Source organism: Acinonyx jubatus, chromosome E1 (assembly GCF_027475565.1).
Source record: "Acinonyx jubatus isolate Ajub_Pintada_27869175 chromosome E1, VMU_Ajub_asm_v1.0, whole genome shotgun sequence".
NCBI classification, from domain to species: domain Eukaryota; kingdom Metazoa; phylum Chordata; class Mammalia; order Carnivora; family Felidae; genus Acinonyx; species Acinonyx jubatus.
In genome coordinates this window covers 55267770-55291501 of record NC_069397.1, presented here as the reverse complement: position 1 = coordinate 55291501, position 23732 = coordinate 55267770, and the positions used below count along the sequence as shown (strand labels likewise).

Below are 23732 nucleotides of genomic sequence, written 5' to 3'. Positions count from 1 at the left end.
AATCAAAATTCTACTTTAGAAATTCAGACAGGGGAAAAAGAACAGAGACGGCTTTCATGAGTGAGGCAGCTACTTGAAACCATAGCTGATGCTAGAGAACAGTTTAGATTGGAAGGGAGGGGTGAACAGTTCAGAACAGCGGGAGGCCAAGGCCTCTCACCACTTTAGCTTGGCAACAAACTGTCCCTTGGTCTCCAGGATAGCAAGGAACGGAGTATGTTTCTCTGGATAGAATACATGGTCCAGAAAGAATACCATCAAATGTGGGATCCACGGTACAGTCAGTCCTTCCTGGGGTCTGACACAATGACCTTTACTAGTAAAGAAACACGACTACCTTGATAAGCCAGCACAGCCCAAGCTAGGACTCCTGACCCCCTTGTGTCCGTAACACTTTGTCCCTAGCCCCTTCACATCTGCAGCTATCAGAACATTCTGTCAATCTGTCAGATGCAAGAAGTGCTAAGGTTGTGGGTGGCCACCCATTAAGGGGCAGAAAATCGACTTGGGGGGAAACTTAGCAAACAAAACATCCAACTGCATCCTGTGTTAACTGTTGACCCTAGTTAATGGTAGTCTCTGAAACTTTCACTTCTACAAGAACACAGTTAGCTGAGCACTGAGTAAAATCCCATAATGTGGGTCTCAGTGTAGAATCCACAATGTCACAAAGTCCATTTTTAAACACTTTTATTTGTACTTCAAAATTTAAGCCCAAGACAGAACTTCACAGGAAATCCACCCTGATGAAACGTTCTTCCGAGGCTGAACACCGGCGTCCCCTCAGTTTCCTCGAACAGAACGTGTACACGGTAACCGCCTTCCGTCCACCGCCGCCACATTCTCGCCAATGAGCGAATTATACCCACATCAGCTAAAAGGTTGCATCCTGGATATTCTTAGCTATGCCCTGATTTGACCAACTGCCAAATATTTTCCGGGATAAAGTCACTCATAGCCTTTGGCTGCTTTTTGGAGACGAAGTCCAAACAATTCTGAAGTCGCTCTCCTTTGGCGGGGGGCAGGGGGGAATTGCTTCACAGGCATTAGTAACTGGCACAGAATTGGCATCACTGGGGAGAGAACCTGCAAGACCAAAGGAGAATCATTCGATGCAACGGCCAACCAGGTGACTCAAGACTGAGGGCTACATTTAAAGACCCTAATTTAGAGAAGAAAAGGCAATGGTAGCAGCAGTCGTTCTAGCCAAGCATTAGGCCCACACTGTTGCAGGCACCATCGGTGCAGGCCGGTGCGGTTCCCCGGGGACCCGACACTGCAGCGTGCCCTGGGGAGCTGATGCTCAAAGGGAACAGTGTCTGGCAATGGCCAGTCTGGACATTCACATCTGACCCTCTTCTGAAGGTAAAACTTTGCAAGTCAGACCTAAATGCCTATGCAAGTCCCGTGGAGCAGTCACATCCACTCAGCGGCAACCGTAATGCAAGAAGTGGGTTTCCCCACTCGCTAACACATCCTTTTACTGGGTTTTACTTCCAGGCTGTAAGCTGCTGGGGCCAGTTTTCAGGCTTATTAAATCCCACCCCAAATCTAGCCGCCTTGGTGACTGAACAAATATGTGACCTTAAAGAGCCCACACATACCTCCCAATTTGAACAGAAAAAGGCCACGTGCCCACTTCAAGCCTGGCATTTCAATGGGAACAGCGCCAGACACCGTCCCGGCCCAGCACCACTGTGCTACTTGCTTGCTCACGTGCCAGCCAACCCGGCCCTCTGCCACCCGAGGCGGCTCTCGCCAGTCACGTCGCGCAGACATGACCACACGATCGGAGTGAACCCTGCGGAGAGCTCCTGGCTGCTGGAAACAAAGCACCCGGAAACCTGATAGCCCTGCCGGTGTCAGGACGGCCCTTCTCTCCTGAACGTCAGGATGCGGTGCCGAGGGGGTCACGGTCCTCGCACATTCACACCGCCACAGCTGGCAGACTTTCTACATTCCCGTCTGTTTCAAAGAGTGCTTTCATTGCCTTAAAATGTGTGACAAGCCCTCTTTCATACCCCAGTTAAGAACATGACCCCAAACTGGGCTACTTGCCCATTTCTGGCACCTCCTCTAGCCTGTACCGTCAGAACCATTAATCAAGGGGCCTAGAGCGTGACAAGGCAGCCGCACTGTCGGTTTTCAAGTTGCAGAGGGACAATGCATGGGGTCTTGGCCGGGTAGACACAGTTCCCTCTGGAGTCCATTCAGTTTGATCCCTGATACAGCCTGAACTTTTTTTAAGTTTTTTACTTATTTTTAAGAAAGAGAGAGTGCAAACGGGGAGGGGCAGAGAGACGGAGAATCTCGAGCGCACGCCACACCGTCCGGGCAGAGCTCGACACAGGGCTTGAGCTCATGAACCAGGAGATCATGACCTGAACCCAAGTCAAGAGTCGGAGGCTTAACCGAAAGAGCCATCCAGGCACCCCAAGCCTGAACTTTTAAGAGCACAGAGACAAACCCCAAAGCCTCAGAATAGATGGGTTTCCCCTCAGCCGAGGTTTTCAGACAGGGATAACTAACCATCATAGGCTTGCGGGGCTTCTTAGAAAAACAAAGACAGAAACACTACAAAGCAACAGGGGAAGAATCATTTCACTTACTTGAGGAGAAGCAGTTCCGTACTCACACGCTGCGGACATCTAGCAAAGAAAACAGACCTGTGTTACAATCTCCCTGCCGCTCAGCACAATCCTAAGCCCAGGGCAGGAGCGGCAAAACCAAACATGCCAGCCGCGTCTGTTCAGAAGGTCTCTCCTTACACACACCAGAAAGCCTCTTCAGACACGTCGCCGCTGGCAGCTACTTCTGGAGGGTCCTTTTTCAGCCTCAGAAACCGAGGCTGGGACTGTACCTGGCGAGGAGAAATTGCAAGAGAAAAACCTGCTGAAGATACACACGGGTACTCTCAAGCAGCTCACTTTCAAATCAGACCTGAATTTTCCAGAGAGCCAACCTGGGAAACTGAGTTTCAGACATCCACATTCCACACAGAAAGGCCTTTCTTTGCCTTCAGACAGGGATAACTTTACATCATCACGGACTCAGCTCCCACCAGCCAGCCAGTTACAGCGCAGGCAGATTCCATTCTTCCCCTACCAAATTCTGCTCTACGTCCCCATTAAGTATTCTCAAACTTGTGTATTAACTTTCCTTCAAAGGTAAAAACTGTTGACACCTAAGTGCCTAGATGTACCCAGCATCCCAGATCTGACTCAATGACACTTCCTGCCCGTTAGTTTTAATTTTTTTCTAATGTTTATTTTTGAAAGAGAGAGAGAGTACAAACAGGGGAGGGGCACGGGGAGAGGGAGACACAGAATCCGAAGCAGGCTCCAAAGGCCTCAAACCCACGAGCTGGGAGATCATGACCTGTGCCTAAGTGGATACTCAACCAACTGAGCCCCCCAAGTGCCCCCCTGCCCTTTAAAAGACAGGTTCTACCTGAGCAAAAGTGCCTGAGAACGGAGTATGGGGTTTACCTGTCGGTAAAATGCTCCAGACAGTGCGGTTACTTCTTCCAGGAAGCCCGTTCAAGGCCAACTGTACAAAGGGGACCTGCTGCCAAGAGGCAACATGACACAAGGTCATTTCTCCTTTGCTCACCTATGCGTATGAAAGGATCCACAGAGCAAGATCAGTTTTTTAAGTAGAGGATTATAGATCTGCCCCAAGAGCTACTTAAAAATAGCCAGGGCTATAATCTTGCTGCAATAAAAATCCCTGAGCTAAAAGTAGATCAGATTGTCTAATTTCTCCCATACAACTGTTCTTGAAACAGCCACACAATTCTTGGGCTCACTCCAGGGCCACACACACCCGTGGCTGGAGGTGTACACATTTAAACACTTTGCAGGTAGTTCGGAGGTATAGCCAGGTCTGGAAAGCAGTAACACTGTCTGACAAAGAGATAAAGCTCTGGTGGGGTTATCTCACAACAGCCTGAGACTAGAGCCTGCATCTTTCAAATTCATCTAATACAAGGTTTCATCAACCTCAGCTCTGAGGTTCTGGGGAGATAGTCTTTGTCGTGAGGGGCGGTCTTGGGCATTGCAGGATACTAAGCAGCATCCATTAGATCCCATTAGCATCCTCCACCCCCCAGCAGAGAACCACTGGTCTAACCGCCCCCCCCCCCCCCGCCACCAACTGGTCTAATCGGACCTCAATAATTCTTCAATGAGACTGAAAAATGGTTTTAGCACCCCCACACAATTTGCCCTATTTTTATGGTTCTTTAAAAACAAAACAACAATAAATAACAGCTATGTAACTCTAAGCCTCAGTTTCTTTACTCAGTAGCAAAGGAGAAAATAACTACTGCACATAAGACTTGTTAGAAATCGTTTGGCGGAGACTGTTTGGGAAGGAGCCTAGCAGGGTTCCACACCACTTCCCTTACCCAGGCGGTAACAATCCTGGGAGGCTCTCATCCCTGAAATCTAACAGATGGGACACTAAAGGGACCCTAACTTATGCAATTCTGGCAAAGAGCTAAAAAGACTTATTTCCATTAATAGAAATTTCATCACAAAAACCCTTACACTCAATGGTTTTCACCGGGGCGCCTGGGTGGCTCAGTCGGCTAAGCATCCGACTTTGGCTGAGATCACGAGCTCATGGTTTGTGAGTTCCAGCCCCTAGCCACGTGTTGGGCTCTGCGCCAACAGCTCTGAGCTTCAGATTCTGTCTCCCTCTCTCTGTCCCTCCCCTGCTCATGCTCTCAAATTAATTAAATGAACATTAAAAAAAAAAAACCCAAACCTGGGGTGCCTGGGTGGCTCAGTCAGTTAAGCACCAGACTTCGGCTCAGCTCATGGTCTCATGCACGGTTCATGGGTTCGAGCCCTATGGCAGGCTCTGTGCTGACCGCTGGAGGCCTGGAGCCTGCCTCAGATTCTGTGTCTCCCTCTCCCCCTTCCCCTGCTCACGCTCCCTCTCAAAATTAAACACACATTAAAAAATAAATAAACCCCAGAACTTTAAGTCATCTATAAGAGAAACACGGACAACCTATTTCATCCTAACAGAAGCAACGTTAAGACGTTCTCAAGATTGGTTATTTAAAAAGCTGAGCCTCAAGGCATCAGAACTCTTCAGAAAAGATGTCCTTTCACACAAGGATAACTTTGAATCACGCACAAATACTTCTAAATCCCACCCCCCACTGCAACCAACACCCATTTCCCAAGTCTGTCTTCTACCCCAGTATGCAGCAACCATTTTGGTTCCAAACAGTGACACCTAGTGGCCCCAAATTACACTGGCACAGACCCTACTCGTTTCCGGATTCTGGGTCCATTTTTCTCACCCTAACTGGATTTATGCGTCGACGTGTTCATAAAATTAAACTTAAAATCAGAATACGGGGTGAGGCGGCCGAACGTGACAGGCCTGCACATCATCTCGACTTCCTCACTTCTGGTGACCACCCAGGTCCTGCCGGCACCCATTCTTACCCGTTTCAGGGCTCCATCCGTCACTTTTAAACTTCAACCTGCAGATCTGCAGCTCGCGGTCTCCGCAGACGACGAAGAAAAGCCTGTGGGGAAGGGAAAAGTGAGCATGGATGGTTCGTTGTAAACTTATGACTTTCCCAAATCTGCAATCCCACTTATAACTGTAGGATGGAATAAAAACTACAGAATGGGGCCGTTCACAAGACCCTCCAGCAGGAAGTACTCGGGTGCCCTCTCCCGGGGCGGCCCTGGGAGACCCGCAGGGCCGGCACGCGGTGGCTGTGCGGCTCACCGGGCTGCGCAGGCTGGAAGAACCTCCCTGAAAAATAAAGGCTCCAAAAAAGGGCTTGAGCTCTCTCCCACCAACCATTAACACTCGAACCATTCAGAAAGCGTTCTTTCACCCAGCATCTCAACGAACCCCAACCACGGCAGACGCGACGCCGGTTTATCGTGGCCTCTGAAGAAAGAGGGAGGGGGCCAAGTGAATCAGCGTCGGATCAAGGAAGACCCCATTTCCCGACCACCGCAGCCTTACCAGCACCAAACACCCGAGACTGCTCGTCGCGTTCGGGCCAGACAGAGGCCGCCATGACTCCCAGCCACGCGGCCTGCTTCGAAGAGAAGGCGGAACCGCGCCTGCGCGCAAGTCTTCGCGGCAGTCTCGGCAGAGCTCTCGCGATGCTGGGGAAAGGCTCATGGGAAATGTAGTCCAAACAACCGTCGCTGGGGGCGGCCGCAACCGCAGCGAGAGCCTGAACCTGCGGTGGCCGCCACCAGGGACAGTAGAGAGCCTGGGCTGGGAGGCCTGATCTTTGAAGAAAACGAAGATGGACGGTTGTTTCAGTTACAGCCATTTATCTCGTGTCCACGGATTGTCCCTGGCCAAGACTGGGTTGGCTTACAAAGTGGGGGGGCGGGGCTGGGGGGGCTCACGAGGGAAATGGATAAGGAAACCGAGGCCCGGCCGGATTTCGTTCTTAATTGTCCTGCGGAGTTCACCTTGGGCGGGGAGGGGTCATCTGGGTGATGGGTTGCGTTAGAGAAGGGGGTGCTGATTCCCGGGGCACAGTGGGGGCGTCGGGCGCCGCAGCAGGTGAAGCTGGGGCGGGGGGCGGGGAGGCTCCGGCGGCAGGGGGCGCCAGCGAGCAGCTATCCGACTGACCCTCAGCGGCTCTCGCCGTGTGGCTTTAAATGCGACGGGGGAACAAATAAATTATGAAAACTGGGAATGGTGTAGCACCCACCGCCCCTTCTGACCGCTGTTTTTCAGGCAACACTCTGGCTCCGTGTTTGAAGTAGCAATCGGGAAAAACAACTAGAGTCAGGGCCACAATTTACACCTGTTTGGAAATTAAGTTTGCAAGCCCGGGAAACCTCTTCTGCATTAGCCTCTCCCCATTCTCTTCGACCCTTTTAGCAAGGTTCTCAGGGGCATTTAGTCTGGGTTATATTTTTCTGTATATGGCCGAATGTCGCAGGCGCTTATCTTCATGTTACCACATTTGTTTATGTTTGCCTCCCTTAATTTTGATTGTAAGTTCTTCAAGGCAGGAGACGTCGCTTTTAATTATTTTTTTTTTCTTTTTTAATTTCCTCACAGGGCCTCGTTGGTATTCCGCTGCCTCTGCCGGCAGTAAGCACTCAACAAATAATAGATGACTCACTTAGCAGTAACTTCTGTCATGTGAAATTGACTCTTAAGGGTCTCTGTCTTGCCCTTAAAGGCACTGTTTTGTGTATTACTAAAGGGAAGCGTGGGTTCCCTCCCGTAAACTAAGTTCCTTTCATTTCAGACTTGGAGAGGGAATTTTGAGGGTAGAAGTTACGAGAAGTTGCTTGTCTGTCGGCAAGCAACCTGCTGCAGGCACAACATAGTAATAGCGAACACTTCATAGCACCTACTATGTGCCATTCACGACTTTTGGACCCTATGTGTGTCGATTGCTTTAATCTGCACCACCGCCCTGTGAAGTGTGCCGTCACTACCCCCGTTTTCCAGAGGAGGGAATGCAAGCATTGAGAGACGAGGTAACTTTCCCAAATTCACACAACTAGTAATTGCTGGAGTCAGGGTTTGATCTCACCCCTGCAGAATCCATGCTTTTAGCACTAAGTTTTACTGAACTGCATATATCTATACATCAGTCATATTACAGGGCTTTGGGGTGTGGGGGGAGGGGAGCAAAGAGGGGTTTTGTGTGTTTGTAGGGGTGGTTAGGGATGGAATCGGCGGGCGGGTTAGGGGGGCACCTGTTCCATGGTTTTGAGCCACTTTAGGGCAGGAGGGGTGAGGATGGCAGGCTGCAGGGGTTGATGGGTACAAGACTGAGGCTCTGGGCTCTGGCAGGGGCGTCTTGAGTCCCAGACCAGTTGCCACCTACTGTGTGGTGAGGGGCCCCTGTGCCATGGTCCACGGTGTAACTTTGACACCGACAAGGCACTTAATGGAAGAGCAGCAGGCTCACAGCGGGTGGGCTGGCACGGGCGGCTGGGCAGTGGCCAAGAGGACAGAGCAAAACGCAGTGAGCGGGCTGGTGCCGGAGCACATGTCGGGCACGCTGCCCGGGCAGTCCAGAAATCAGTGGGAAAGACAACAAAGGATGCATCAGATTTCTGAACTAGCAGGCAGGGGTTCAGAGCTGTTGAGACCAAAGTGGTAGTGTTGTGATTTCTTCTGCGCTCATTGCTGGTGAGGTCTGAGACGTTAGAGTGTTTAACGTACGGTGGAGTTAGTATGTAGCTGTCAGTCAAGGCTAGTGTGGCTCTGTATTTACTGACGTGGAAAGAGTCACACAGTCTAGCCGTAAGTGACAGAAGTAGATCACAAGCTGCACAGAGCCAAAGTGCTGGTCCAGGACCTTGGCTCCGAGCACCGGGGTGAAATGCAGTCAGCTGTCCTGCTGTGTTCAGGTGGTTAGCTTGCCGAGTCCCATCCACTGATAGGATTTAAAACATGGTGTCTGAAACCCACATGAATAGGAAACAGAGTCTTTGGAATACTGAGGTTAATTTCTTAACCTGGAAAAGAAATCTTTCCCGTCATCAGCCAGAACAGAAGGTGGGTAGGTTTATCCCAAGCAGTGGACTGCTTACACTGTGAACAGTGGCACCACGATTTATAGGAAGTTCGTCTGTGCAGCAGCACCATTCATCGCCAGCCCACAGCTGTTGTTTCTACATCTTACAAACGGAACAGAGCTACTGGACGACTTTGTGCTCCAGTGGCGGGAAGCTCCTCCCCAGCCCTAAGGGTGAGTCTCGATTAGTCTGCACCAGACCCTTGCGGTAACTCTATTCCTTCTGCCAGGAACTCAGAAATGGGTTTGTGATGCAATTCTGCCAAGTTGGGGAAAGTTTTCTTGTTTTGAAAAACAGCAGCCTCTCTTCTGGCTTTGGGACACCGCGAAGATGTGATGCTGGAGGCTGTGGCAGCCATCTTGCATCCGTGAGGCTTGCTGCAAAGCAAGAGGCCAAAATCTGACCCGGCAGAGTGGAAACCAAAAACGTAGAGTCTGCGATGATGAACTGCCAAAATCCCAGTCCTGAAGCCCCCTACCTTCAGACCTTTTGTTCTGATTCAGAGTCACATATTTTTACATTTTACTGAGTTTCTGAATGCGAGAGGCATCTTACAAACAATGGCATGTTAGTTTCAGTGACACGCAGAATATGCGATTTAAAAAAAAAAATCTCCTTACTGTTTCGGCCATCTTCAGTTTGGTGTTCTGTTAGAGTCAAAACCATCCTAAATTATCTGATCGACATGTCCCAAATCTTTTTTTTTTTTTTTTTTTTTAATTATAACTCTCCGAAAGAACGAGTCAGGGCAAAATAAAAGGAGGGGCACCTGGATGGCTCAGTCAGTTAAACGTGTGACTTCAGCTCAGGTCATGATCTCACAGTTCACGAGTTTGAGCCTTGCATCGGGCTCTGTGCTGACAGCTCAGAGCCTGGAGGCTGCTTCGGATTCTGTGTCTCCCTTTCTCTCTGCCCCTCCCCTGCTCAGGCTCTCTGTCTCTCAAAAATAAATAAAACGTTAAAAAAAAAAACAATAAAGTGTACCCTATTTACGGAGAAGAGGCGACCTTGGCATTGCAGTGGGTTCTTTCCTGTGTTTGCCAACAGCAGGCATTTCACTTGTCTGCTTTGAAGAGCTGTTGCCTCTCATAAAATTATTGCTTAATGGGTTCTTGAAAAATAAGGGCGTATGTGAAGAATGTGTAATGTCCTGTTGACCTCTTCTGCTCTTTTCAGGACACGTCTCTCCATTCCCAGAAACCCTGCCTTCTCACGACTATTGCCCAGCCTTTGCCTATACTGTTTGTTCCCTTTGCCTTGAAATTTCCTTCCCTTCATCCTCTTCTCTGCTGAGCAAATTCCAACTCCTATGTCAATACCCCCTCCACAAAGTCTCACCTGAGAAGCTGCAACGGTCCCGAGCTCTTTCCTCGGTGTTCTGTCGCAGGCTGGTTTAGCACATGCTCTGCACCCAGACAGGCTTGGAGTCCAGCCCCAGCCCTGCTGCTTCTAACTGAGTATCCCTGGGCAAATGACCTCCCCCTCTGTCTCAGCCTCTTTTCTTTTTATTATTTTTTTTTTCATTTTTGTTTTTTAATGTTTATTTTTTTATTTTTTTTTTAATTTTTAATGTTTATTTATTTTTGAGACAGAGAGAGACAGAGCATAAACGGGGGAGGGGCAGAGAGAGAGAGAGACACAGAATCGGAAGCAGGCTCCAGGCTCTAAGCGATCAGCCCAGAGCCCGACACGGGGCTCGAACTCACGGACCGCGAGATCGTGACCTGAGCTGAAGTCAGACGCTCAACCGACTGAGCCACCCAGGCACCCCTTTTAATGTTTATTTTTGAGAGAGACAGAGTGCGAGCAGGGGAGGGGCAGAAAGAGAGGGAAACACAGAATCCGAAGCAGGCTCCAGGCTCTGAGCTGTCAGCACAGAGCCCGATGCGGGGCTCGAACTCACGAACCGTGAGATCATGACCTGAGCCGAAGTCGTATGCTTCACCAACTGAGCCCCCCCAGGTGCCTCTCAGCCTCTTTTCTTATCTGGAATTTTAGAACAGTACATGCAAAACGCTTCCACGGGCCTGGCACAAGGGAGCACTTTAAATAAACAGAACTCTTGTGGCGCCTGGGTGGCTCAGTCGGTTAAGCGTCCAATTTTTGATGGTTCGTGAGATCGAGCCCCGCATCGCGTTCTGTAGTGATGGCTTCGAGCCTGCTTGGGATTCTCTCTCCCTCTCTGCCCCTCCCCTGCTTGCTCACGTGCGCGCTCTCTCTCAAAATAAATAAAAATAAACTTGAAAAAGAAAGAACTCTTGTTATTTGAGCATACTTCTTATGATGCTCACTGTCTCGTGATTATTTGTTTCCACCAGCCTGTGAGCCAGACAAGGATCAGGTCTTCATTGATTTTTTTTTTTTAACTCTTTAAGTCATCTTTATTGAGGTGTAATTTACATACAATCAAACGCATCCATTTAAAATGTACGATTCGATAGTCCAGTAAGTGATACACCCGCGTAACCGCCACCCCGGTGACGATTTAGAACCCTGTCATCGCCCTGAAGAGCACCTCTGGTTTTATTTCACAGTCTCCAGATCCAGCCCTGGCCCCAGGCAACCACTGATCTGCTTTCTGTCGCTGCAGATTAGTTCTGCCTGTTCTAGAATCTCCTATAAACGGATTCATACAGGAGGGTGTTCTTTTGTGCCTGGCTCCTCGCGGTGCCCCGGGTTGTGGCCCACAGAGTGGTTCGTTGCCTTTTGATCGCTGACCAGAATTCCGTACAGCCCTCGTTTATTCATTCACCTGTTGATGGATATTTGGGTTGTTTCCACTTTGGAGCCGTTATTAATAACACTGCTGTGAACACCTCTGTACAAACCTTGGTGTGGCCCTGTGTTTTCATTCCTCTTGGATAACTTGCTAGGAAACAGCCAAACTGGTTTCCCAGCAGTGTCTTCCAGGGTAACAGCTGCTCCGTACCTTCACCAACGCCTGTTATGGTCTGTCTTCTTACGCATTCATGTGAGCGTGCACTAGTATCTCAATGTGGTTTTCATTTGCATGTTTTTTAATTTGCATTTAATTTCCTTGATGACTCACACTACTGTGTATCTTTTTTTATGCGTTTATTGGCCGTATGTATACCTTCTTGTGAAGTGTCTATTAAAACCCTCCCCCTTTCACTGGGCTGTCTTCTTATCGAATTGTAAAACTTTGTATATTTTGGATACAGGTCCTTTCTCAGATTTTTGCTTGGCAAATAGTGTCTTTCCAAGAATTCGATCAAGTCCAATCTTTCCGTGTTTCTGTGACGGTTAGTGCTTTCTGTATTCTCTCCAGAGGGCTTTTTTTTTCCTCCATCGGATCACCTTCCCTGTGTCTGTTTGGGGATCCCACCGACATGTGCATATCCTTAGGAACGCCACGCTCTCTTGAGCTCTGATCTCGTCTCCTCACCCGGACAAGACCACTGCGGTCCGCTTGGTTTCCCCTCCCCCGCCACAGGCAGGGAACAGGCAGATGCTGAGACAGTCCTGGGGTCACCAGCCTGTGTGCTGCCTGTTGTCAAGCATCTGTTTCTTCTGCTTGGCCCAATTTCCTGATTGTCTGTGGCAGGAATTCTTCATTTCTGCATCCACAGTGCCTGGCACACAGGCGCTCCATAAACATTTGCCGAGTGGGCGGATCACTGCCAGCATCTCCAAAGACAGTCCATTATAGTCTCTTTTGACCGGGACAGTCTGGAGGGCCCCCAGAGGTCAAGTGGTCCATCGCCTTCATTTTACCAGACGGTTCTTTCTCTGAGGGTGGTCATGAGTCCTTTCCACCCTGGCACCAGCCCACTTGGGTTCGACTCAACACATGCCTAGTAAATGGGGAGACTGAGGTCCGGAGAAGGAAAGGTCATGTGACCAGGCAGTGGCTGAGCGGGCGCGACTGGGCTCCCTCGGCCAGGATCTTTCTGTCGTCCCCACTGGCAGGTCGGGCACTGTCCCCCTTCATCGCTGGCACCTACCACAAGGTGTGTAATGTTGCAGGCTCCCGGTACGTGCTTGTTAAATAGATGGCCAAGGAACACGTTAAATAATTTCTTTTAATGCATCATTCAGCCGGCTTCTGCATGTGGCAATAAACGCGTGTGGGCGCGCACATGCGCTCACACAGACACACGCCTGGCCATTCCTATCCAGGTTCAGAGGTCATAGTCGGTCAGTAAATCTTTTTTGTTTTCATTTTCTCAGCCACTCTCTAATCTTAAGCCCCACTAGGGGGCATATACCGCACAGAGAGGGTCTGCAGTCCTTAGGTACAAGGACTTGTTTCCAGCTTAAGTCCCCGGGGGTCCCACTCCATGACGCCTCCTCCCTGAAGCCCCGCACCCTCCCCCTGTAAAAATAAACAAGGCCTTCCTTCTCAGCCTCCTCCCTCTCCAGCTGGGGCTGGGCCGCTGCCACCTTCCTCTCCCACCCCCAGGGCTCTGCCCCCGCCCCACCCCCAGGGGTTGAAGGCAACAACAGAGCTTGAGTGATGACCTCAATGTCTGTCATCCCTGTGAGCCGCCATGGCTTCCTCCCTGCAGGGGGTGACAGATTCCCTCAGGATCTAGCCTTTGGGTGGGGGTGGGGTGGGGTGGGGCAGAGCCTGGTTCAGCCTAGAATGATGCACCAGGAGTAGCCCTGGTAATCCCATCCCCCCCCCCCATCCACCTGCAATGGCATCCCTGGGGTGGGGCCGCAGCTATTCCCGGTGCCCTGGTTGTCCTCAAGCCCAGACTCAGTCCTCCGCCCCCCAACACCTTCACGGGCTTTGGCATCACATCGCCCGGGCAGGCGTCCTGGCTTCACTACTAGCTGTGAGTGACCTTGAGCAAGCTCTGTGAACTTCACTTTCCTTATTGGGTGAATGATAACAACGGTTCCTGCCTCATCAATGAGACAATGCAAATAAATAAAGCACCTGGCCCACTGCCTAGCACATAATAAGTGTTTGAGACACATTAACGTTATTAATAATATTATTAGTATCATTATCATATTACCGTAAACCTTGGCCATTTTCCTTCTTTTCGGGCTCGCAAAGAAGCATTACTTCCCACTGTCGCAAGGCCTTGGGCTTCTTCCTAACAGTGACGTCCTATAGAGGGTCCCTGGGAACCGCCAGGACCCTGCTCTCGCGCCTGGTGCCTGCCTCAGATCGGGAGCCACGCCCACCTAGTCTTGGGCCAGGGCCCCTTGGGCGCCCTGGCCCAGGACCACCCTGCCCGCATCCGCACAACCGCACGTTTGGGATGGGCGAGGTACTCCCCGTGGTCACATCCGCGCCCTAAGGTGACACAGGACAGCAGCAGCTGCTATGTCTGCTTCCCTTGCTCCCCCCCCGCCCCCCCCCCCACCTCGTTAGCTCTCTGGTCATGTTCCAGTCTCCGGGAGAGACTGGCAACAACACTGAATCTCAGCCACAGAAGCAGCAGACAGCAGCACCTTCCTGCTCCCAGCTGCTGCCCTCGGCCACCCTGCAGCTCAGAGCAGTCTTTTCCCTGTCACTCAGGCTCCAACCAGCAGAGAGATTAGCATACAAACAGAGGACAGAGAAGCATCAGGGCAATCACCTCCTGTCTTCTCTGGGAACAGAGATGCATTCGGAAAGTGGAACCAGTTGGAGGGGAGGTATCCAGGCCAGGACTCCCACTGGAGGCTGGGACGGGGTTCTAGGCCCCCAGAGACAACAGTGATGCTCCCTCGTATGGCCTGACTGGGTGCTGGGAGCTGGGTCTTACCAGGTGCCCCTGTGCTGTGCTCTTTTTCAAATATATGTATGTTTTTTTCAAATATATGTATATTTTAATGTTTATGTGTTTTTGAGAGAGAGAGAGAGACAGACAGACAGAGCATGAGTGGGGGAGGGGCAGAGAGAGAGGGACACACAGAATCCGAGGCAGCTCCAGGCTCCGAGCTGTCCGCACAGAGCCCGATGCGGGGCTCGAACCCACGGACCGGACCGTGAGATCATGACCTGAGTCAAAGTTGGCCGCTCAACCGACTCAGCCACTCAGGCACCCCTCCTCTGACTTTTTCAGAATTACCCATCGCCCCACTGCTGTGATTGCAGAGAGACGGGCAGGAAGGGCCACGGAGTGAGGAAGGCGGCGAAGGACTAGCTATTCGGAACCTACTGTGGTTGCGACCTTGCCTGTTCAGTAGGCGACAGGTCACAAACGCTGTCACGCCGGCTCAGATACATTGAACGCCGACTGTGTGTGGTAAGCACGCTCTCCGCGTTATCTAATTTAACCCTTACAACAATAGCTTCCCTGTTACCTTCCTCGTGTGAGAAACCCCAGGCGGGGCTGTTCAAGAACCCACCCAAGGCCACAGAGGCGGGAAGTGATGGGGGGAGGCGAGATTCAAACCCGGCTCTCTGACTCCAGACTCCCCGCTCTTAGATCCTGCATTGTTATTTCATGGTGGCCAGCGCCCTGGACCAGGGGTGCCTCAGCTCTGTCTCTCTGGTCGCCCTTAATCCCCTCCTTCCTATTATGGTCAGTCTACCGAGCCCCCCCCCCCCCACGTGCTTCCCTGTCCCCATTCCCAAGCAGCAGCTCTTTCCAAGGAAACGGGGTGGGGAGAAGGACTCGGCCTTTTGGGGACATCTCGGGTCCACCCCTGCAGCGGGAGGGAGATAGTGGGCTGAGGAAGGAGCGCCTCAGGCCCGGGCAGCCTTCTGTAGAGACGCTCGCGGCTGAGGGTGGCAACTTCCTGCAGCAGGAACGCAAATGTGCTGGTTGTGCACAGCGCCCAGGGGTGGGAGAGGCCCCGGGAATAAGAGGCGAGCGTGGGCTGGGTGTGTGGGGAAGGTGTAAACACAATCTGCTCCCACCAGAGCCAGCCTGCTCCGTACGGGAGAGCACCCCCCCGCCCAGCCCAGCCCACACAGCGCCCCAGCTGCCAGGGTCCCCCGGCAGCCGCCAAGGCCGGGCGAGAACACAGTCCCCACCCCCAGCACCCCTTCCCCTGGCTTTCCCTCCCCTCTCCTGGGACAGAAGCCTGCAGGGGCCCCCATCCCCTGAGCAGGTTCCTAGAAGAGTGCTGCGAAGGAGTGTCGCTTCGTGGATGTGTGTCTGGGCCGCGAGCCAGCCCCTGTCCAGCCAGGGTGACCTTGGCCTGACAATTCCTCAGACCAGTGGAAGGAGACAGGGCAATTTGGAAGTGGCAGGGAGCAGAGGCGAGGCTGCAGTGACAGGAACGTGGCGAGCGAGCAGAGCACAGGACGGGCTCAAAGGTAGGATCGGGGAGCGCAGGCTGGGTCCCCGGAGCAGTGCCCCCCCCCCCCGCCCCCGCCCCCGTGGCCCTCAGCCTGACAGTCCTGTCACCGGGGAAGGTGAAGCCTCGCAGGAGAAAGACAGGCTGACGGGAGCTGAGACAGGTGGTCACGAACTCCTGGGCCCGTGTCAGGTGGGCGGTGGGGCTCTGTCTCGTTCCAGCACAGAGCTCCTTTCCCTGGTGTGACCCTTCCCCTGACTCCGCCCTGCCCTACTTCTAGAGGCTTCCACTGCCAGGTCCCCCGCCTTACCAGCGGCCCCTCCCCCCTGGTTTCAGCCTGGGTCCCCTCTGTCTGCGTCATCTCCCCTCTCCTTCCCTCAGAGGTGGAGTCAGGGCCGCAGAGGGACGGCCGGCCGTCTAGAGAATTCCCCAGCTGCTGCCTCCACAAGGCAGGGCCAGGGGCCCGGCCAGGCTGAGACTTCCCTGGTGGGCAGTGGGGGCTGGATGGGGGGGAGGGGGCACGCGTGGGCGGGCGCAGGGTGGGGGGGTGGCTTTGGAAGATGAATGGCTTCCAGACAGCCGGGAGCAGTTGCCTGCGGGGTCTGCGCCTGGATCTCAGGGAGCAGAAGCGGAAATTTGCTTTTATCTCTGCTCTGGATCGGGCAGGACTGCGAAGAGAGAAATGGGAAGAGCAGCTAGGGGCAAAGGAGGCCACCGGCACTGAGCAGTCAGCAGACTGACACAAACAAGGGTCACGCTCTCCCCCCTTCCCACTTGCCACTGGCCCTTTGGAACACGCGCACGCGTGCACACACGCGCATAGAAACCCACACTCGGGGGACAAGCTGAGGGATGCCTGCTCGCAGCTGCAGGCAGACACGTCACTGATCCAACTGGCATTTCTTCCTGATAATCTCAGCCGAGCAGCGCAGCGAGTGACAGGGGGTGAGCTCTAGGGACCGGGGAGAGGCAAGTGCCACAGGGAAGTGAGCGCCCCCGCGGCAAACTGAGATCACACGGCCTGGGACCACAAGCTTCAGGGGGGCTGCCCGAGAACCCCTTCTCTTCCAGAGTGGCTGCCTGGGCCCTGGGGGGTAAGAGCGTGGGCTTAAAGCCTCCATCTGAGGCTGTGGGAGGGGGGTGTCCCCCAGTTGGGTGTCCCCCCCACCTGGCTAGATGACCCTGGACAAATTCATTCACCTGTGTTTCCTCGTTGCCAAAATGTGGATAATAACATGCCTGGTCTCCACAGGTCATTGCAAGGATTAAATTTGTGAACGTGGGGCACCTGGGTGGCTCAGTGGTTAAGCGGCCGACTTCAGCTCGGGTCATGATCTCGTGGTTCACGGGTTCAAGCCCCGCGTCAGGCTCTGTGCTGACAGCCTGAAGCCTGCTTTGGATTCTGTGTCTCCTTCTCTCTTTGCCCCTCCCCCGTTCATACTCTGTTTCTCTCTCTCCCTCTCAAAAATAAATAAATGTTAAAAAAAATTTTTTTTTTAATTTGTGAGTGAGAAACCTTTCCATAGTGAACATGAGCCATCAGCAACCCCTCGGTTCTGGGGCTCCTCATTCCCGACCTATGCCTCCCCGAGCCTGGGCTGCTGGGGTTGCCCCAGAGTTGATCCAGCAGACCCCACCAAGTCCCTCTCTGGACCTCAGAGGAAGGGAGCCCATCTCAGAGCAATAAACATCTCTGCCCCTCCTGCCTGCCCCAGCCAGGCCTTGCCTCGGGAGCCCCACGACCAGGGCCTGGGGTGAAGAGAGGACAGGCAGGTCCAGGGGCAGAAAGGGAGGGGTCTGCATTCTCCATTGCTGCTTTTTCCCATTCTCCTTCTTGCTGCTGCTGCTGCTTCCAAAGCACCCTTTGTGGGGAAGGGGGCAAACCAGGACTTGAACTGAAACAGAAGACCAGGCCAGATGAGCACTGCCTCCCATGCCAAGGCAAGAGCTTGTGTCAATGCAGAATGGATATTCCAGAACACCACCTCTCCCTTACAAGTCCTCTGGCACTACCCTCAGGCCCCCTGCATGACCACCACCTCATCCCCAAGCCTAGAAAATGCTGTCAGGATCACACGTCATTCCCTGAAAACTAACCCTTGCCCCGTGGCCTGGACCACAACGGGCTCAAGGTAGGAGTGGATGGGAGCCCACCCCCCTTATTCTCAACCTCCATCGATGACCACAGAGCTGAAGGTGGCCTGCTCTGCTCCCACACGGCCAGGCCTTGCAGAATCTTCCTTCCTTGTCCCCAGCCCAGCCTTCTACCCTCCAGGGCTCACAGCCCTGCCCTACCTGCCTTTGCCAGCTGATCGCAGTCCCCGGGGCCGAGCTCTGCCTGAAGAGATGAGGACTTACTTCAGAGGCTCTTTCTCCCTAAACAGAAAAGCACAGTCGTCAGAAGATTGAAGGGGATGGCCTCCCCGTGTTTCTGGACTTCCTCTTCCTCCCAGCCCATGCCTAGGGATTCACCCCACTACCAAGGGGGTAGGAGTGGCCAGGAAAGCAGCTGGAATTGGGAGAGCAGAAATTTCAACCCATGTGCCGCCCAGGCCAGACCTTCAGAGCAGCCACTACAAGCAGGAGGGGTTAGATGTTGGGCCAATTTTTTCCAATGAACTGAGTCCTGAGGAGTTAACGGGCAACTACTCCCTTCCAGCCAGACCAGACTGGGCCAGGCCAGGTCAGATGGTCCAGATTCGGCTCTGTTCTCCTGACAAGGGGTCCAGGCCCATTTGCTGCAAGGGACATAGACCTGCCTGAATTCAGGGACCTGTCAATCCGCATCAGCCCCAAATCAGATGGATGACCTTGAGCGAGCAATTTACACGCCACATCCCTCAGTTTCCTCCACATTAACGGAGAGATAGAAACACCTGTCTTGGGACACCTGGGTGGCTCAGTAGGTTAAGTACCCAACTCTTGATTTTGGCTCAGGTCATGTTCTCACGATTCGTGGTTCAGGTCCCGCTTTGAGCTCTGCGCTGACAGCACGGACCTGACCTGCTTGGGATTCTCTCTCTCTCCCTCTCTTTCTGCCCCTCCCCGGCTTGTGTGTGCTCTCTCTCTCAAAATAAATTAATAAATTAAAGAAAGAAAAGAAAAGAAAAGAAAAGAAAAAAAAGAAAAGAAAAGAAAAGAAAAGAAAAGAAAAGAAAAGGACATGTCTTGCCAACCCTCTGGGACTGTTGAAATTTCCAAGCGAGTTAATACACGAGAGACCTCTGGGGAAGAAAAACAGCACCAATCAAGTGTCATGTAACAAGAGAACAGCCAGCATTTATTAAGCAGCCGTGCCAAGTGCTTTACGATTATCTTAATTTCAACCTCACAACCCCCTTCACACCATTCTCTTACTAATCCCAGTTTATACGCCAATAAAAAGATCACGTAACTTTCCCGGAGTCTCTCAGCATGAGTGGAGTCAGGACTTGAACTCTGTGCACCTGCAGACCCAAACTCAACAGGGAGGACCAGTCACATGAGAGCCTCCTCTGTGTGAGGCCCGGTGTCCATCATTTTGCAGCCGTCCTCCCGTTTCACCGGTACGAGTACTTGGGCACTATCGTGACCATCTCAGCTAGCCTAGATGTCAAGGAAGGGCATCACAGGAATGCCTGCTTCCGGCACATGCCCAGAGCTTTCCCAGTGGGCCTGCTGACATTCAGAGCCTGGGGGAGTCCCAGCACCAAGGAGGAATTAGGGGCCACACATGGAGAGAGACTCATGTTCTCATGGCTCGCCAGTCCCTGTGTGTCTAAGGGGTGCTGCAGGCAGGTCCCACACCCGGAAAGAGACACGGGGGCGCATCAGCAGGCAGGCATGCTGACCGGCACAGCCACCTGAGCCCTGTGGGGAGACTCCTTCCTGCCAAGGGCCCTGGAGCCCAAGCGCATCATGCTCTTTGTTTCACTAGGGGTGAGAGGCGGCTAGTCGACCTTTTGCAGGAAAGAATGTCACTTCACACAGGACTCCCACACTAGCCGGAGGTCCCCAGGCACAAAAGAACATGCAAAACAGTATGTTATTAATAAAGATTTGTTGCTTTTTCAGTGTTGTTGGTTTGTTTTTTTGTTTTTTTATTTTTTGATGGGCGTAGGAGCCCCTGTCATCAAAGGACACTGGTCACCCAGGGAAGGAAAAACCCAGAAGTTCCCAAAACTTCACCCCTTGTAAAGGCCACATGGTTTCAGCCCAGGGAAGAGTTAACTTTCTGGCCACTGGAGACAGCGTCCTGCCCGCAGGGGCTGCCCAGCCAATGGCACTCAGTGCCGATGATGTCATGCTCTTCCTGCGCCTTCTATTGGGGACCGGACAGCGAATCCCGCTAGAGGTTCAGGCAGAGGAGTCGCTGAGGCTGAGCGGGGGCAGCAGGAGAGGGGGAAGGGAAAGCGAGCAAAGCAACGCAGGGCTGCCTCTGCCCCATCCCTGTCTCCAGTCCCCCTGCACCTGCCTGCCGCTAGAAGGGACCCTGGGGACCAGCCCACACTCGGACAAACAGGCAGAGCAGCTGTGGTCCAGAGGAGAGGCTGGGGGCTCCCAAGGCCAACTGGAGAAAACAGACGTTGAGTCTGCCCACCAGGCACACGGGGAACAGCGTGGCTGGGGCGAGGGGCCAGCATACAGCGTGCGCGCACACACTCGTGGTCCTCCCCAGGTTCGGACAGGGGCAGGGAGAGCGGTAGCTTCTTTAGATGCACCCTCCCTCCTCCACCCCACATTCTCTGCTGCCTTACCTGCCTGAGGACTGGAGGTCTGTGTCCACGTTGCTGCCCACGACCGCCCCATCGAGTCCGCTGGGCTCTCTGTGGGTGGGAGAAACAGGCGGGAAGGGCTGTGGGCAGTGCCCAGACCCAGACCCCCTCTCCCGCGGGACCCAGCCACGCTGGGCTGTGGCACTGGGGGCTTCGGCCAGAGTCTCTGAAGGGCCGCAAACTCCCCCCTGCTCTGAGGGGAAGCCCCTCAGGGACTCCCGGCAAACCCCCCTCCCAGCCTCCCTGGAGGTCCAGGCAGCCTCTGCCTGCCTTTGGCTGGGCTCTCGCCCCACCCAGTGGATTCTCCCCACCACCACCCGAGCCCATGGCCCAGTCGGTCTCTCACGGTTGGACCCGGTTGGCGAATCGGCGGCGCCAGAGCATGGCCAAGGTGCTGAGCAGGAAGAGGGTGGTACACATGGCTCAGCTGCCCCATCCCCTCCCAGACGGGGTCTGCAGAAGAAGGCCGAAACGGCCCCGCTGGCTCCCACAAGCACTGCTGGGTCTGTCCCGAGGTTCCTGCTGGTGATGGATTAGGAGGCTCAAGCTGATTAGTGGGGTCAGCAGACCCGACCTTGTGCAGACTGATTAACCTCGCTGGGCCCAGGCTGTCCCCGACCGTGGCAGCATAAATTCACCTGTCTGTTCGGGATGTGGATGGGATGTAGATGTGACTAGGGCCTGGGTCTGGCCCTCAAGCGGCTTTTCGTCTAGACACATGCACCGGCAGGTGAGGTAAATGACCACAATAGAGTGACTTGGGTGAATGAAGGCATCTGCAGGGGGTTGTAAGCGGCAGGGAAAGCTTCAAAGAGGAGCCGGGGGCATCTGAATTTGCAGGTGCTCAAGGAAGGTTGGGCCCCCAGAGGGAAGACTGCCAGCGCTGCAGACCTGAAAGCACAAAGCATATTCCAGCAACCGGAAGTTGATGGGCAGTGGAACCATGGGCAGTGGAACCATGATGTCACGCGGAGGCTTCGGGAGGGGAGGAAGGGAGGAGAATGTTAGATGATGAAGCCAGGAAGACAAGGGAGGCCAGAGAGTAAAGAAGGGCCGGCTACGTGACTCGGTTGTCCCCTCTGGACAATCCTCTCCAGATGTCACTGATGACATACCCTCTTCCGTAAAGACCGAGTTCAAGTGGGCACTCCTGAGATAGGTAGTCACATCCGGTTAAAAATTATATACCATAGTTCCGTGCAAACACACTCCTGCCCCGTAAACACAGATAAAACTTGTAAAGGATGAGATAAAACCAAACAGAAAGATGATTTCTCCTCCTTCCTTTCCACGTCCCAGTGGAAACTCTTGGGCCGCCACTTGGAAGGGCATGGCACTGCTCTGGGTGTCCGATCAGAGGGGTTCAGTGAGGTGGCCCAGTGCGGTGTGCTCGGTCTTGGCCCAGGCAGCATGTGGAGCAGACATGCTCTGAACATCCCCTCTCCTCCATCCCTCACCAAATCCTCCAGAAGAAGGCACTAGATCTTCCTTCCCTCAACTGAGATGGAGGCAGTGTCAGGGGGTCTCCCGCCCAGGATGCCAGGGAGGGACCTCAACCCTGAGCTCCAGGGAGGGCCCAAGCTGGGGCTGCACGTGGGCTCTCTACTTCCAAACGTGATTTTTTTTTTTTTTTTTTTTTTTAGTTTTTAATGTTTATTTTTGAGAGAAAGAGAAACAGACAGACAGTGAGAGAGCTGGGAAGGGGCAGAGAGAGAGAGGGAGACACAGAATCTGAAGCAGGCTCCAGGCCCCGAGCTGTCAGCACAGAGCCCGACATGGGGCTCGAACTCACGAACAGCGAGATCGTGACCTGAGCCAAAGTCAGCCACCCAGGTGCCCCCAAGATTTTTTTTAAACATTTTTAAATGCTTATTTATTTTTAAGAGACAGAGTGCAAGTGAGGGAGGGGCAGAGAAACAGGGAGACACAGAATCTGAAGCAGGCTCCAGGCCCCGAGCTGTCAGCACAGAGCCCAACGCGGGGCTCGAACCCATGGAATGAGAGATCACGACCTGAGCTGAAGTCGGCCGCTCAACCGACTGAGCCACCCCGGTGCCCCATGATTTTTAAGATACATTACCCAAAGCCTAGGGGATACATTGCCCCATTACATTACCTCATTAAGATACATTACCCAAAGCCAAGGTCTTCGGATACTTGCACTGGGACACAAAGTCTTGAGAAGGGCAGAGTCTCCAGGCGCTAGGGGAACGAGGCATCAGGCTTGGTCTGGGAGTCAGAGGGGGGACCCGGCTGTCCCAGGTCCAACAGTTGCCTGCAGGGTGGGGACCCTTTGGCTATCTGAGGCCCAGCCCCCACCTCTGGTCCAGTGGCGCTCACACCTCTCTGAGCAGGGCCGGCAGGACAAGAATTTGTCCCCTCCACTCCCAGAACCCCTTCCTAATCGGAGCCTCGGTAGCTGAGATGTCTCCAGCGGCCTGGGCCTCCCCAAGATTTCTTGACACCTTTCTCCCAGGACCTCTTTGCCCGGCCGGCTGCCTCTTCTTCGGACTTTCCTCCACCAGGGTCGGAATTCTGGGCAGCGCGTGTGGTTTTTTGTTTTTTGTTTTTTTTTTTTGTTTTGCCTGCCCGTGTCATTAATAAGCCACCCAGGGACTTTTTTCCGACGCCTTGGACGCCTTGTGCACGTACCGAGGGGGAGGGGGTGCTGGCCGGAAGGAAAGGGGGCCGCAGGCCTCTGGCGCTGAAGTTGGACAGCCGGCCCCCATCCCCGCGGCGGTGGATTCCAATAAGGGATTGGAGCAGGGAGGCGACCCCAGTCCTAAACCCTCCAGGCCCGGGGGTCCGCAGGTCTGGGGGTGGCGCCGACGCCCCCAGCGGCTGGCTCGGGGGAGGCCGGGAGTGAGCGTGGGCTCAGCTGGGATCCCGGCGCCGCCGGAGGGGCTGCGTCCGCCCCCTCGGGCGGGAGGGCGGGCGGCCACGCCGCAAATGCCTGGGAGTGTTTGACTTTGAGTCAGTTCCCCGCCGCGTGAAGGGTGCACACACGCACACGGCCCGACACCGCCCGCAGCGTGAGCGGGGACACCGTGCCCACCCCCCCGCCCACCCCCGTCGACCCGCCCCCCGCACCAGCCTGGGGCGCACTCCTGTGCGGCCCGCGCAGCCCGGCGCCGCGTGACCGCCCCCTCCCCCCCGAGGCCCCCCAGCGCTCCCACCACACCTACGCCCCAGCCCCGCCCGGCGGTCAAGGTCCGCGGTGGCC

General features: G+C 53.8%; 1 protein-coding gene, 1 long non-coding RNA gene and 1 other non-coding gene across 8 annotated transcripts; all 3 read right to left on the bottom strand.

The window, feature by feature from the left end:
* Nucleotides 1-673: 673 nt before the first annotated feature.
* Nucleotides 674-6141, bottom strand: LOC106987787 (uncharacterized). The gene is made up of 5 exons (XR_003417891.2): nucleotides 6004-6141; nucleotides 5466-5548; nucleotides 2775-2860; nucleotides 2610-2648; nucleotides 674-1086 (listed from the first exon to the last, which is right to left on the bottom strand). It is a non-coding gene; the product is annotated as an uncharacterized LOC106987787 (long non-coding RNA).
* LOC113597058 (small nucleolar RNA R38) lies at nucleotides 2971-3054 on the bottom strand. Its single transcript, XR_003417910.1, has one exon. It is a non-coding gene; the product is annotated as a small nucleolar RNA R38 (small nucleolar RNA).
* Nucleotides 6142-10109: 3968 nt separating the features above from the next.
* On the bottom strand, nucleotides 10110-23585 carry PRCD (photoreceptor disc component). 6 transcript variants are annotated; one of them, XR_008294182.1, is made up of 6 exons: nucleotides 22644-23585; nucleotides 21148-21400; nucleotides 20856-21031; nucleotides 20492-20560; nucleotides 18051-18131; nucleotides 10110-12547 (listed from the first exon to the last, which is right to left on the bottom strand). XR_008294182.1 is itself a non-coding variant. In XM_027052549.2 (5 exons), exons 3-5 carry the CDS (start codon nucleotides 20927-20929, stop codon nucleotides 18110-18112), a joined length of 165 nt encoding a protein of 54 aa, XP_026908350.1. In that variant the 5' UTR covers nucleotides 20930-21031; nucleotides 21148-21400; nucleotides 22644-23585; the 3' UTR covers nucleotides 14366-18109. The 6 variants fall into 6 exon arrangements, 3 of the variants coding, with proteins under 3 accessions (XP_026908350.1, XP_053068111.1, XP_053068110.1); XR_008294183.1 differs by lacking the exon at nucleotides 10110-12547 and adding an exon at nucleotides 13751-13818; XR_008294181.1 differs by lacking the exon at nucleotides 10110-12547 and adding an exon at nucleotides 14366-17650.
* Between the last annotated feature and the right edge of the window lie 147 nt (nucleotides 23586-23732).